The following is a 12,124-nucleotide window of genomic DNA, read 5'->3' as shown; positions in this document are numbered from 1 at the left end:
CACGCTCCCAGGGGCCACGGTGCTGGGGATGGGAATTGGGAGAGTGTGTGTGAGGGGGGCTGGCCGGTCTGCCCCCCAGAATCACGACGGAGGACAATAGGATGCAACCCAGATTCGTGTGAGGAAGCGGGGGGCTGCTAGGAAAATGATGATGGACCCCCCCAAAAATAATCCACACACCCCCCCTCTCCCCCCCACACCACACACACACACACACACACACACACACACACACACCACACACCACACACTACATACACACACACACATATACATGCATTACACACGCATACACACACCCTCTCCCCCACACCACACACACATACACACACACACATACATACACACACACATACACATGCCATGCACACAATCACACACACCACATACATACACACACCACGCACACACATGCACACACGCATGCATGCATACACACACACACACACACACACACACACACGGTGCGGACGACCCGTAAGGACGCGGAGCCTCCGGGGAGGGGTCGATGGGCAGGAGGCTCTCAGTCACTGACACCAAAGTGAGCGAGTTTATCCATCTTTCCTGAGCACAGAGGGGGGCACAGAGGCTGAGCTCCCTGCAGGGTGAGGGCGGGCGAGGCGGGCGGGAGTGCGAGGTCTGGAACAGGGACTCAGCGAGGGGCCCAGGGGAGGGGGGAGACCCGAGCGGGGCGGGCGGATGGGACGGGACGGGGGGCCTGGCCCTGCAGCAGCCGGAGCCGGAGACGCCGCGTGGACAGGACTCCCAGGCCAAGGGCGGACGTGGGTCCCGGGAGGCTGTGCCCGCGGTGGCACGAGACGGAGCCTGGCACCCGCCCCCGGGGCTGCCCGGGAAGGAGCTGCCGGAGCCCCGGACATGCCGGGCCCAGGTCCGGAGGCAGAGAAGGGTCGGGGCGACGGGGAGGTGAGGGCGCAGCTGCGGAGGCAGGGCTGGCGCGAGGGAGGCGGGACGTGCAGCTGCCTGGCGCCGCCTCACACCTGCGGGACAGAGACCTGTCAGCGAGGGAGGGTCCTGGGCTGGGCGGGGAGGGGGTGTGCACAGGAAGGCAGTCCTCTGCTCAAGCCCCTCACCCCCACCCACACCCACACCCTCACCCACACCCCCACATCCACACCCTCACCCTCACCCACACCCACACCCACACCCCCACCCACACCCACACCCTCACCCCCACCCACACCCTCACCCCCACCCACACCCACACCCACACCCCCACCCACACCCACACCCACACCCCCACCCACACCCACATTCACCCCCACCCCCACACCCACCCCCACCCTCTCACCCCACACCCACACCCACACCCACCAGGGCCCAGCCCCCTAGTCTGTGGGACTGAAGGGGACAGAGTTCTCAGGGCTAAGGGGGTGAAGCTCACAGGGCTAAGGGGGTGGAGCTCAGGGCTAAGGGGGTGGAGCTCACAGGGCTAAGGGGGTGGAGCTCACAGGGCTAAGGGGGTGAAGCTCACAGGGCTAAGGGGGTGGAGCTCTCAGGGCTAAGGGGGTGGAGCTCACAGGGCTAAGGGGGTGGAGCTCACAGGGCTAAGGGGGTGCAGCTCTCAGGGCTAAGGGGGTGGAGTTCTCAGGGCTAAGGGGGTGGAGCTCACAGGGCTAAGGGGGTGGAGCTCAGGGCTAAGGGGGTGGAGCTCAGGGCTAAGGGGGTGGAGCTCAGGGCTAAGGGGGTGGAGCTCAGGGCTAAGGGGGTGGAGCTCAGGGCTAAGGGGGTGGAGCTCACAGGGCTAAGGGGGTGGAGCTCACAGGGCTAAGGTGGTGGAGCTCTCAGGGCTAAGGGGGTGGAGCTCTCAGGGCTAAGGGGGTGGAGCTCTCAGGGCTAAGGGGGTGGAGCTCACAGGGCTAAGGGGGTGGAGCTCTCAGGGCTAAGGGGGTGGAGCTCAGGGCTAAGGGGGTGGAGCTCAGGGCTAAGGGGGTGGAGCTCAGGGCTAAGGGGGTGGAGCTCACAGGGCTAAGGGGGTGGAGCTCAGGGCTAAGGGGGTGGAGCTCAGGGCTAAGGGGGTGGAGCTCTCAGGGCTAAGGGGGTGGAGCTCACAGGGCTAAGGGGGTGGAGCTCACAGGGCTAAGGGGGTGGAGCTCAGGGCTAAGGGGGTGGAGCTCAGGGCTAAGGGGGTGGAGCTCAGGGCTAAGGGGGTGGAGCTCAGGGCTAAGGGGGTGGAGCTCACAGGGCTAAGGGGGTGGAGCTCTCAGGGCTAAGGGGGTGGAGCTCAGGGCTAAGGGGGTGGAGCTCAGGGCTAAGGGGGTGGAGCTCACAGGGCTAAGGGGGTGGAGCTCAGGGCTAAGGGGGTGGAGCTCTCAGGGCTAAGGGGGTGGAGCTCAGGGCTAAGGGGGTGGAGCTCACAGGGCTAAGGGGGTGGAGCTCTGGGCTAAGGGGGTGGAGCTCAGGGCTAAGGGGGTGGACCTCAGGGCTAAGGGGGTGGAGCTCACAGGGCTAAGGGGGTGGAGCTCTGGGCTAAGGGGGTGGAGCTCAGGGCTAAGGGGGTGGAGCTCACAGGGCTAAGGGGGTGGAGCTCTGGGCTAAGGGGGTGGAGCTCAGGGCTAAGGGGGTGGAGCTCACAGGGCTAAGGGGGTGGAGCTCAGGGCTAAGGGGGTGGAGCTCACAGGGCTAAGGGGGTGGAGCTCACAGGGCTAAGGGGGTGGAGCTCAGGGCTAACGGGGTGGAGCTCAGGGCTAAGGGGGTGGAGCTCACAGGGCTAAGGGGGTGGAGCTCAGGGCTAAGGGGGTGGAGCTCAGGGCTAAGGGGGTGGAGCTCTCAGGGCGAAGGGGGTGGAGCTCAGGGCTAAGGGGGTGCAGCTCACAGGGCTAAGGGGGTGGAGCTCAGGGCTAAAGGGGTGGAGCTCAGGGCTAAGGGGTGAAGCTCACAGGGCTAAGGGGGTGGAGCTCAGGGCTAAGGGGGTGCAGCTCTCAGGGCTAAGGGGGTGGAGCTCACAGGGCTAAGGGGGTGCAGCCAGCTGGGCCTCGACCAAGGCTCAAGGTTGGGGCACCCCAGCCTGACAGCAGGACCAGGGGCATTCTGGGTACTCGGACTGGGCGACTGCAGGCCAGTTCCTGTGTGCGGGCGCGGGGCGGGCGTGGGGCGTCCCCTCCCGCTGCCCTCACCTCGGCATCCAGCGTGGAGCCCGCTCTCTTCGCCCACGGGGTCCGCTTGGTGGCTGCCGCCTCGCTCTTCGCCTCCTGGTTGGGGCATCGGGGAGGGGACGGGGACTAAGGGGCCTGCAGGGGGCTGGGGGCCCTCAGCCCTTCCCCCTTCCAGCCCCGCCCCTTCTCCCTGCTGCCCCCCGACCCATAGGCCTCGGCCCAGCCCACCATCCACTCCTGGAAAACCCCCTTCACACCTGGGCCCCACCCCACCCCTCATCCCACCACCCACGGGCCCAGGGTCAGGGCCAGGCTGGGACCGTACCTGGGGGTCCTGGTCCCCCGACTCCTGGGTCCTGCTGATCCACAGGTTGAGCCTCGAGGTCACCACCCCCGAGAGTTTCAGGTTCTCCTGAAAGAGGGGCTCCGTCAGGGCGGGGGAGGGCACAGGACAGAGCCCCCCATGTCCCCCGGCAGCGCCCCGTAGACCTGAGGGCCACTGCCCCGCCCCCCGGGAGCTGCAGGGACCGGGGCTCAGGACCCAAAGGGGGGCTCAGGTCAACGGCAGCTTCGGCCAAAATGGACACACGCAGCCCGGCCGGTTGGCTCCGTGGTGGAGCGTCGACCTATGAACCAGGAGGTCAGGGTTCGATTCCCATCAGGGCACAGGCCCGGGTTGCGGGCTCCATCCCCAGTGTGGGGCGTGCAGGAGGCAGCCGGTCCGTGATGCTCTCTCCTCATGGATGTTTCTCTCTCTCTCTCTCTCCCTTCCTCCCCGAGATCCATAAAAACATCTACTTTTTTAAATGGACTTTGGAAAGCACGGCGTTTTGGGGCAGTGCCCGGGCCGCGGCTGTGGGTGTGGGGACCTCAGGCCTCGGGGCCCCGCGCCCCTCACCCTGCGGCTGGAGGCGGGCTCTGCTCGGCCGGGGCCCTGGCCCCCCAGCTCCTTCTCGAACAGGTGGCGCTTGCTGGCCACGCCCACGGGCGCCACGAAGACCTCGGTGCGGGCGGAGCCGGGGGTCTTGACGGACACTGACCGCTGGGGAGAGAAAGCACGGGCTGACCCAGGAGGCGGCCGGGAGGCCAGGGGCAGCCCACACCCTCACCCTCACCCTCGGGGGGGGGCCCCCCCGCCCCTGCCCGCAGGACCAGGGGCATTCTGGGTACTCGGGGGCCCACCTGGATGGCCGTGTGGTATCTCTCCAGCTTCTCGCCTAACTTCACCGGGAGCCTCACGCTGGAACTGCCGGGCAGAAGGACGGGATGAGACCACCAGGTGAGGCCCTGCCCCCCCCGCCCCCCCCCACAGACCAGGGGTGCACACCTCCATCCCCGGGCGAGGCTCCAGCAGCCCCACCTCCCCTCCCTAGGCCCAGAGCTCCCCACCACCCGCCCCGGTCCCGTCATTTCTACCCCAACACGTCCGTCCCCGACCCTCCTCGCCATCTACCCCCCCCCCTGCCATGCGCCCTGTGGCTCAGCAAACAGGCTGATCACAACCCGACAGGAGAGCCAGGCCCTCCGGCCCCTGACCTGCGGGTGAGGGTGGATTCCGCGTTGTTGATCCGGGGGCTCATCTGGAAGGACAGAGAAAGGCACTGATGAGCGTGGGTGGCAGGGGGTCCCAGGGAGGCCACGGCCCCCTCAAGGGAGGGGCCCCCCTCTCAGACACTTCCTCCTCACACCTCCCACCCTCCACGGCTCAGCTCCCCACCAAACCTCCAGGAGGGCCCCCCTCCCCGTCTTGTCCAGGAGACACCTGCCCCCACCTGGCCAGTCTGGGGAAAGCCTCTCCTTGGGCCCCTGTAGGTGTTTTGGGGGTACCTGCCACCACCTGCTATCCTGTCTGTACCCCCCTCTCCCCGCCACCCCCTCCCCCTCCCCGCCACTGCCCATGAGCCCTGTGAGGCCTCCAGCTTTCTTCCTGCAGTTCCGGATTGCACCACCAGGTGGGGCTGCTCATGTGTGTCCATATCCACCTTCCAACTCCCCAACCCAGTGGTCGGCAAACTCATCAGCCCACAGAGCCAAATATCAACAGCACGACGATGGACATTTCTTTGGAGAGCCACATTTTTTAAACTTAAACTTCTCCTAACGCCACTTCTTCCACATAGACTCGCCCAGGCCGTGGCATTTTGTGGAAGAGCCACACTCCAGGGGCCAGAGAGCCGCCTGTGGCTCGCGAGCCGCCGTTTGCCGACCACGGCCCCAACCTGCCCTCCTATAACCCCGCCTCCTCTGCGGGGGGCCACCAGGGGAACCCCAAAGGCCCGCTCTGTCCTCCTGGTGTCGGACCCACGACTCCTGGGCCGGGACCCACGACTCCTGGGCCGGGACCCACGACCCCTGGGCCGGGCCCGCCTGGACAGGCCGGAGGCGCCCGGGACGCTCACCCGGAAGGAGATGGTCCTGGGGCTGGACCTGCGGAGGGAGCTGCTGTAGGTGGCCCCGGTGGGCGAGAAGGCATCCTCCTCCTCCTCCTCCTTGCTGGGAATTTTCACCTGGACGGAGGGGGCGCGTCACACAGGCGGTCTGGGCAGCCCCGAGCCCCGAGCCCAGGCAGCCGCGGGGACCCCGGGTCGCCCAGCCCATCCAAGGAGCTGCGGGAGGAAGTGGGGGGCCATGGGGCGAGGTCCTGGGCCTGCCTCTGCTGTGGGGATGGGAGACACTGCTCCCTGGAGCCCCGCCGCCGGGCACAGCTGCTGGGGGGACTTCCGGGGGGGGGGACCCCGAAGTCCAGGGCCTGGGTGAGGATCCGCTCCCGTGACCCAGCGGAGGCCCCTGCCGTGGGGTCCCCTGTTCTGATGGTGACGGGGAGCAGGGAGAGAGAGAGAGAGAGAGAGAGAGGACCTGGCCCACGCCAGCCTGAAGCTGGGGGACGGGAGGCGGCAAGGGAGCCATCGGCACCTGGGTGGGACGGGGGGCGGGGGCACTGCCCACCTGGAGCGTGATGGGCGGGAGGCGGGAGGCCACGGTCGGAGGGGCGCACCCCCCCGGCTCTGCCGAGGGCAGGCGGCAGAGGGGCCTGGCTCTCTGGCTTCCCCTGGCCACGGGCTGCTCCCGAGCCTGGGCCTTCTCCTCGGGCCGAGGCTCATCCTCGGGCTGAGGCTTCTCCTTGGGCCGAGGCTCATCCTCGGGCTGAGGCTTCTCCTCGGGCCGAGGCTCATCCTCAGGCTGAGGCTTCTCCTGGGGCCGAGGCTGATCCTGATGCTGAGGCTTCTCCTTGGGCCGAGGCTGATCCTCGGGCTGAGGCTTGTCCTTGGGCCGAGGACGATCCTGATGCTGAGGCTTCTCCTCGGGCTGAGGCTTCTCCTTGGGCTGAGGCTTCTCCCGGGCCTGGGGCTGCTCCGAGGCCACGGCCCTCTTGGGGACCCGCTTTGTCTCTGAGACCTGCGCCTTCTCGAAGATCAGCGCCCTCTCGGACACCCGTCCCCTCTCCGCGCCCGCCGCCTTCCCTGGGGGCGGCTGCTTCCCGGGGGCGCCCGCTCCGGCGGGACTCGGACTCGGCCTTTGCTCCCACACGTCCATCTTCTCCAGCACCGACTTCCGCTCGGCGACAACGGGCGTGTCCTCGGAGCGCGGCCCCGTTTCCCGCCCCGGCGTCTTCTCCGGGCCGGCGGGCTTCTTCTCTGCGCCCGGGGGCTTCTCCGGGACCCCCCTCTGCCTGGCCCCTGGCTCTGGGGCGGCCGCGCTCTCCTCCGCCCGGGCCCGGGGCGCCTGCTGGCTCAGGCCGCGGCGTGGGGGGGCGGCCGCCTCCTTCGTGGGTGTGAGGGACGGCCGGGTGGCCTGCCCGGGGCCCAGGCTGTGCCCTCCCTCCTCGGCCTCCAGCTGCTCGTGGACGGGGGCCTGCGTGGCCTCCACCCCCTGCCGCCGCTGCCGCCGCTCCCTCCGCGTCCTGAGGATGGCCTGCACCTCCTCGCCCTCATCTCGGGGGGCCGCGGGCGGCGCTGTGGGCACCTCGGCTTCCTCCACGCTGGGCAGCCTGGGCCAGAAGATGGGGGTGGGAGGGTCAGAGGGCGTGGCGTCTGACGTGGGAGAGACTCCCCTGGCCACCCCACACCCCACCATTACTCAGATAAGGATCACATCGAGGGCGTCCGAGGTGTCATGTCCACCAGGCACCCTGTCCAGCCGGCGTGGCTCAGGGGCTGAGCGTCAGCCTAGGAACCAGGAGGTCACCATTCCATTCCCGGTCAGGGCACAGGCCCGGGTTGGGGGCTCGATCCCCAGTAGGGGGCGTGCAGGAGGCAGCCGATCCAGGATTCTCTCTCATCATGGATGTTTCTCTCTTCTCTCTCTCTCTCTCTCTCTCTGAAATCAATAAAAAAATTTTAAAAAAGGATACATTGGGGACACCCTGGGCCCTTCTCTTCCTGGCCCTCACACCCCAAAGCTGGGTGGCCAGACCAGCCATCCCTCAGAAGGGGATTGGAGGGTCCGAGTTTGGGGCCACAGGCTGGGTTCGTGGGGACAGGACAGCCACAGAGCCTGGCAGAGTGGACACAGGTCCCGGCCCTGCCCCTCCAGGGGGGTCGCCATCCCCGGTGGACGCTCTGCCTCCGATCGCCCCCCCGGGACTGGGTGCCGGGTGCCTGTCGGGGGGCGGGGGGGACGGTCAGGGCGGAGGGAGCCCTGCCCGGTGGGGACCGAGGGGGGCTGGACCATCCTCTTCACGCCCCGAGCCGCGTCCCCCGGGAAGGCCTCCTGCTGCCTGAGACGTCGCCCCGCGGAGGAGGCGCCCCGGGGCCCCGCCCGGACCGACCGCGCACCTGTCGGAGGCCGGCCGCCCCCCGTTCGGGGCGGACCGGGCCGGCCGGTCCTCGTCCGACGTGGAGCTGAGGTTGCGGTGGCGTCGCCGGCGCTCTCGCTGCTGCTCCTCCTCGTCCTCCAGGCTCCACTGCCGGGCCAGGCTGCGGGGGGCGGGGGGGGGGGGGGGGATCAGCGAGGCCCAGGAGACCCCGGACCGCGGCCCGTGGGCTGGGGAGACCGCGGCCTCTCGGGGGCGCCCTCCACAGGTGGCCACGGGCGCTGAACCCGCGTGCGGTCGGCGCAGACACGCACTGAGCGTGGAAAAGGGTATGAAAGGTAGGACCTCAGCCCGGCTGGCGTGGCTCAGGGGTGGAGCGTCGACCTGGGAACCAGGAGGTCAGGGTTCGATTCCCGGTCAAGGGCACAGGCCCGGGTTGCGGGCTCGATCCCCAGTGAGGGGCGTGCAGGAGGCAGCCGGTCCGTGATTCTCTCTCATCATGGATGTCTCTCTCTCTCTCTTCCTCACTGAAATCAATTAAAATGCTTTTTAAAAAAAAAATAATAATAATAAAGAGCTCAGCTGATAAAAAGGAACCGGGACTCTATCCCAGGACAGAATCTCCAAGCCAAAGGCCAGAAAAGGGTGCTGGGCCGGCCGGCCCTCCCCCTCAGAGGGAGACGCGCCCTCCCCGGAGCCCACAGCGGGGAAGAGGAAGGAGCGGGGACTGGGGTGCCCCGGAGAGCGTGGGGTTCCCCGCCCAGGACAGGCGGAGCCGCGGAGCAGCCGGGAGAGCAGGTTTGGGGAAACCCGGTGGCCAACCCACTGGGCTCTGGAGCTCCAGGCCAGGCCCAGGGAGGGGCCCGGGGTTCCCACCATCGGGGCGGCCACTCCCTCCCCGCGACACCCCTCTCCTCGCCCCACCTTCGTTGGGGGACACGCACCCCTCTTTGCCGCCCTGTAGGGCTGCGACCCCCGGCTGCTCTGGGTAAAGGAGGGGCAGGCAAGCCCGGCTCAGGGGTTGAGCCTCGACCTATGACCCAGGAGGTCAGGGTTCGATTCCCGGTCAGGGCACAGGCCCGGGTTGCGGGCTCCATCCCCAGTGAGGGGCGTGCAGGAGGCAGCCGATCCATGGTTCTCTCTCATCATGGATGTCTCTCTCTCTCCCTCTCCCTCTCCCTTCCTCTCTGAGATCAATAAAAATATTTTTTTAAAGGAGGAGCAGGCGTGAAGGCTGCCCCAGGGGCTCCGCGTGAGGAGAGAACAGAGAGCCACTGGCCGGGTGACCCTGGGCCAGTCCTGGGCCCCTGAGGGTTGCACACCATGAGGGTCGCCCGTGGGGGTCACCGAGGCCCCTCCTGGCCCTGGTGGTCTGGGGACAGGTGTCCGGGGAGCCCGAGGGCGGCCCCAGGAGGTGGGGGGGCTGCTGGGGGGCGGGCGGCTGGGGGCCGGGGGGGGGGGAGAATGATTAACCAGGCGCTGCTGGGCCGAGAGTTCTCCGATCCACCTTCACCCCCCGCAGCCGGCCCAGCCCAGCCTCGCCCACGACGGGCGGCCAGGGAGGGAAGGACGAGGCTGCTGACCAGGCACCCCGCCAGCGGCTCCCCGCAGCCCCCGCACCGGGGCCGGAGCGTCTGGATTCCACCCCGTGCCGGGGGCGGGGGGGGGGGGGGGGGGGGGCAGAAGGGCCCCCAGCTCCCAGCTCCCGCCGGGGCCACACACGTCACAGCCTCCTCACAGCTCCCAGGGACGGCTGAGTGACTCAGGGCCCCCCCCCACCCCACCCGCCGCCGAGGCTTGTTCCCGGGAACCGGGCAGGAGCCGCGTCAGGACAGCAGCTGGCGGCAGCTGCCCACGGGCTCGCCGCGGGCCGGGGCTGGGGGGGGGGGCGGGGTGGAGAGGGCCCGTCCAGGATGCTCCGCAGCCCGCCTGGCCGCCGTGGGAATGGCCCGCCCCTGTGCCCAGCAGGACCGGCTCCCTCCGAGCGGGGACAAGCTCAGGCCCGACCCCGTGCCCAGCTGGGAGGTCGCAGCGCCCACCGCGCACACACACCCCCAGGCAGGCGCCTGGGAAGCGGGTCTGGCTTGACCTTTTCACCCGGCGCACGGTCAACGCTGAGGTCCTCAGTCGACACTCAGACGGAACCTGCTCGGACCCCCACGTCCCGGGCTCAGCAACAGTGGAACCTGCCGCCCACACAGACACCTGCTCACGCCACAGGCCACAGACATGCCTGCACACACATGTGAGCACGCATCTGCAGGCACAGATAGGCCCACTCCACATGCCACAAACATGTCTGCACGTGTGTGTGAGCATGCACCTGGTGGCACAGACACACCCACTCCACAGGCCACAAACATACCTGCACATATGTGTGCGCACCCATGCAGAGGTACGGATATGCCCACTCCATAGGCCACAGACATGCCTGCACATGTGTGTGAGCACCCATGCAGAGGCACAGGTATGGCCACTTCACAGACATGCCTGCACACATGTGTGAGCACCCATGCAGAGGCACGGATATGCCCGCTTCACACGCCACAAACATGCCTGCACATGTATGTGAGCACCCACGCAGAGGCACAGGTATGCCCGCTGGGAGAGCAGGACACACCCGTGTGCAGCCCAGGCACAGTGACCCACAGGCAGAGTCCAAGGCCGCGCGGCCGCCCCGCCCGCAGCGCATACCTCCCCTGGGGTGTGTCCCACCTCTGACAGCGGCTCCTCCCAGACTCTGGGCTCCTCCATTCTTGGGGCCTCGCTGCCCCGCAGGCCCAGGGTCCCCCCACACGGGCTGCCATGCAACTGTGCTCCCCCACCTCTCCTCGGGAGTGAGTGGCTGGGGAGCAGAGCCCGAGACCCCGAGAAGCTCTGTACCCCCACCTCCAAGAGGAGGGGGGGAGGGGATCCCGGGCACCTTAATGGGAGAGGCCTGGAGGCACAGCTGTGACACCCCAGTGCCCACCTCCTGCCCGGCTAGAGCCCCGGGTCCCAGGAGGAGGGGCCTGGGTCAGGGTTACTTTCCTTGGGGGTAAGGAGGTGAAGGGGCTCGGGGGGGCACTTGTGGGTGGGTGGGTGGGGAGATGGGCAGGGCAGCTCCGAGAGGGGTCCCCAGGAGGGTGCTGCCTCGGAGACCAGCCCCCCTCCTCTGACCCTCCGAAGGCTCCGCTCCCAACTAAAGCCGAGCACAGAGAGGGACTGCGACTACCCTGAGGCCGCCCAGCCCAAACGCACCCAGAATGCCGTTCTCAGACTCGGCCTCATCAGCCCCGGGGAGGGTTCCCACCCCCCCTCCCCTTCCCCCTGTCCCCCCCTCCCCCCCCCTCTGCCCGGGGACAGTCTACCTTCTGCCCAAACCCGGCGGTGAGGCGGACTCCACCCGGGACCCCAGGCTGGGCCCCTCCCGGTCACCTCCTGGGCCCCCAGAGCTGGGAGGTGCGATGGGGGCTCCCCAGCCCCCTACCCCCCACCCCCACCCCTCCTGTGTGGCCTCAGCCCCCAAGGGGAGGAGAGGAGGCCGAGGGAGAGCAGGAACCCCACCCTGTCCCGAGGGCTCCCCAGTTTGGCCCCAATTCTGGCCCCGGAGGAGCAGCAAGACCAGGCCGGCCTCGGGGTCAGGCCCCGCGCCCCGCGCCCCGCGCCCCGCTCACCTGGACAGCGCCGACCAGTCCTTCCTGCCCGACATGCCGCCGCCGCCGCCGGGCCACGCGCTCCCTCCGCGGCCGCTCACCTGGCGCCCCTCCCCCGCGGCCGGTCCCGGGGCCCCGCCGCCCGCGCCGCGCGCTGATTCGCCGCCGGGCGCGCCCCGGGGTGTGGGCTCCCCGACCGCCGCCCCGGTCCCCGCCCCGGCCCCCGCGCGCTGGACACTCGGCCGCTCGGCCCGGGACCGCCCGGGAGGCGCGGGGCTGGCGTGCGGGCGGCCCGGCTGGGCGAGGGCGCCGGCTTCCTGCTCAGAACCAGTCGGACCAGCTCGGCGCTGGGCGGCTCCGCGCGCAGGTGCCGCGGCCGGGGCGCCGGGCTGGGGGCGGGACCGCGGGCCGGGGTCAGGCGGAGCGCAGGAGCGCACGGCGGCCCCGGGACCGGCTCCGCCGAGGGGACCCTGGGCGGGGGGCCCGGGCGGGAACGGGGGGCGCCCGCCCCGTGGTCTCGGGGGGCAGAGCGCGCGGCGACCCCGGGCCCCGGGCTGGGCCGGCCGGGCCTCCCACTCAGCGAACCGGGCGCGCCCCGGGCGCGGGCACCGGAAGGCGTGGGG

At 69.3% G+C, this 12,124-nt stretch overlaps 1 protein-coding gene across 1 annotated transcript; it reads right to left on the bottom strand.

Moving 5' to 3' along the window:
• Positions 1–527: 527 nt before the first annotated feature.
• Positions 528–11,634, bottom strand: LAD1 (ladinin 1). The gene is made up of 10 exons (XM_054712920.1): positions 11,523–11,634; positions 7,889–8,029; positions 6,060–7,101; positions 5,513–5,620; positions 4,650–4,693; positions 4,296–4,359; positions 4,012–4,155; positions 3,439–3,525; positions 3,135–3,209; positions 528–998 (listed from the first exon to the last, which is right to left on the bottom strand). The coding sequence occupies exons 1-10, from the start codon at positions 11,555–11,557 to the stop codon at positions 993–995; spliced, it is 1,746 nt and encodes a 581-aa protein (XP_054568895.1). The 5' UTR covers positions 11,558–11,634; the 3' UTR covers positions 528–992.
• Positions 11,635–12,124: the final 490 nt, after the last annotated feature.

Source organism: Eptesicus fuscus, chromosome 24 (genome assembly GCF_027574615.1).
Source record: "Eptesicus fuscus isolate TK198812 chromosome 24, DD_ASM_mEF_20220401, whole genome shotgun sequence".
In the NCBI taxonomy this organism is placed as follows: domain Eukaryota; kingdom Metazoa; phylum Chordata; class Mammalia; order Chiroptera; family Vespertilionidae; genus Eptesicus; species Eptesicus fuscus.
The sequence above is the reverse complement of the archived record's forward strand: the minus strand, read 5'-3'. Positions and strand labels throughout refer to the sequence as shown.

Excerpts from the sequence above, each read along its gene's own strand:
- LAD1 (XM_054712920.1), bottom strand. The coding sequence starts at position 11,557 with ATGTCGGGCAGGAAGGACTGGTCGGCGCTGTCCAG. Across the intron at positions 7,102-7,888 it reads GGGCGGCCGGCCTCCGACAG|GCTGCCCAGCGTGGAGGAAG; the intron begins GTGCGCGGTCGG and ends CTTCTGGCCCAG. Across the intron at positions 3,526-4,011 it reads AGCCCGCCTCCAGCCGCAGG|GAGAACCTGAAACTCTCGGG; the intron begins GTGAGGGGCGCG and ends CCCCTCTTTCAG.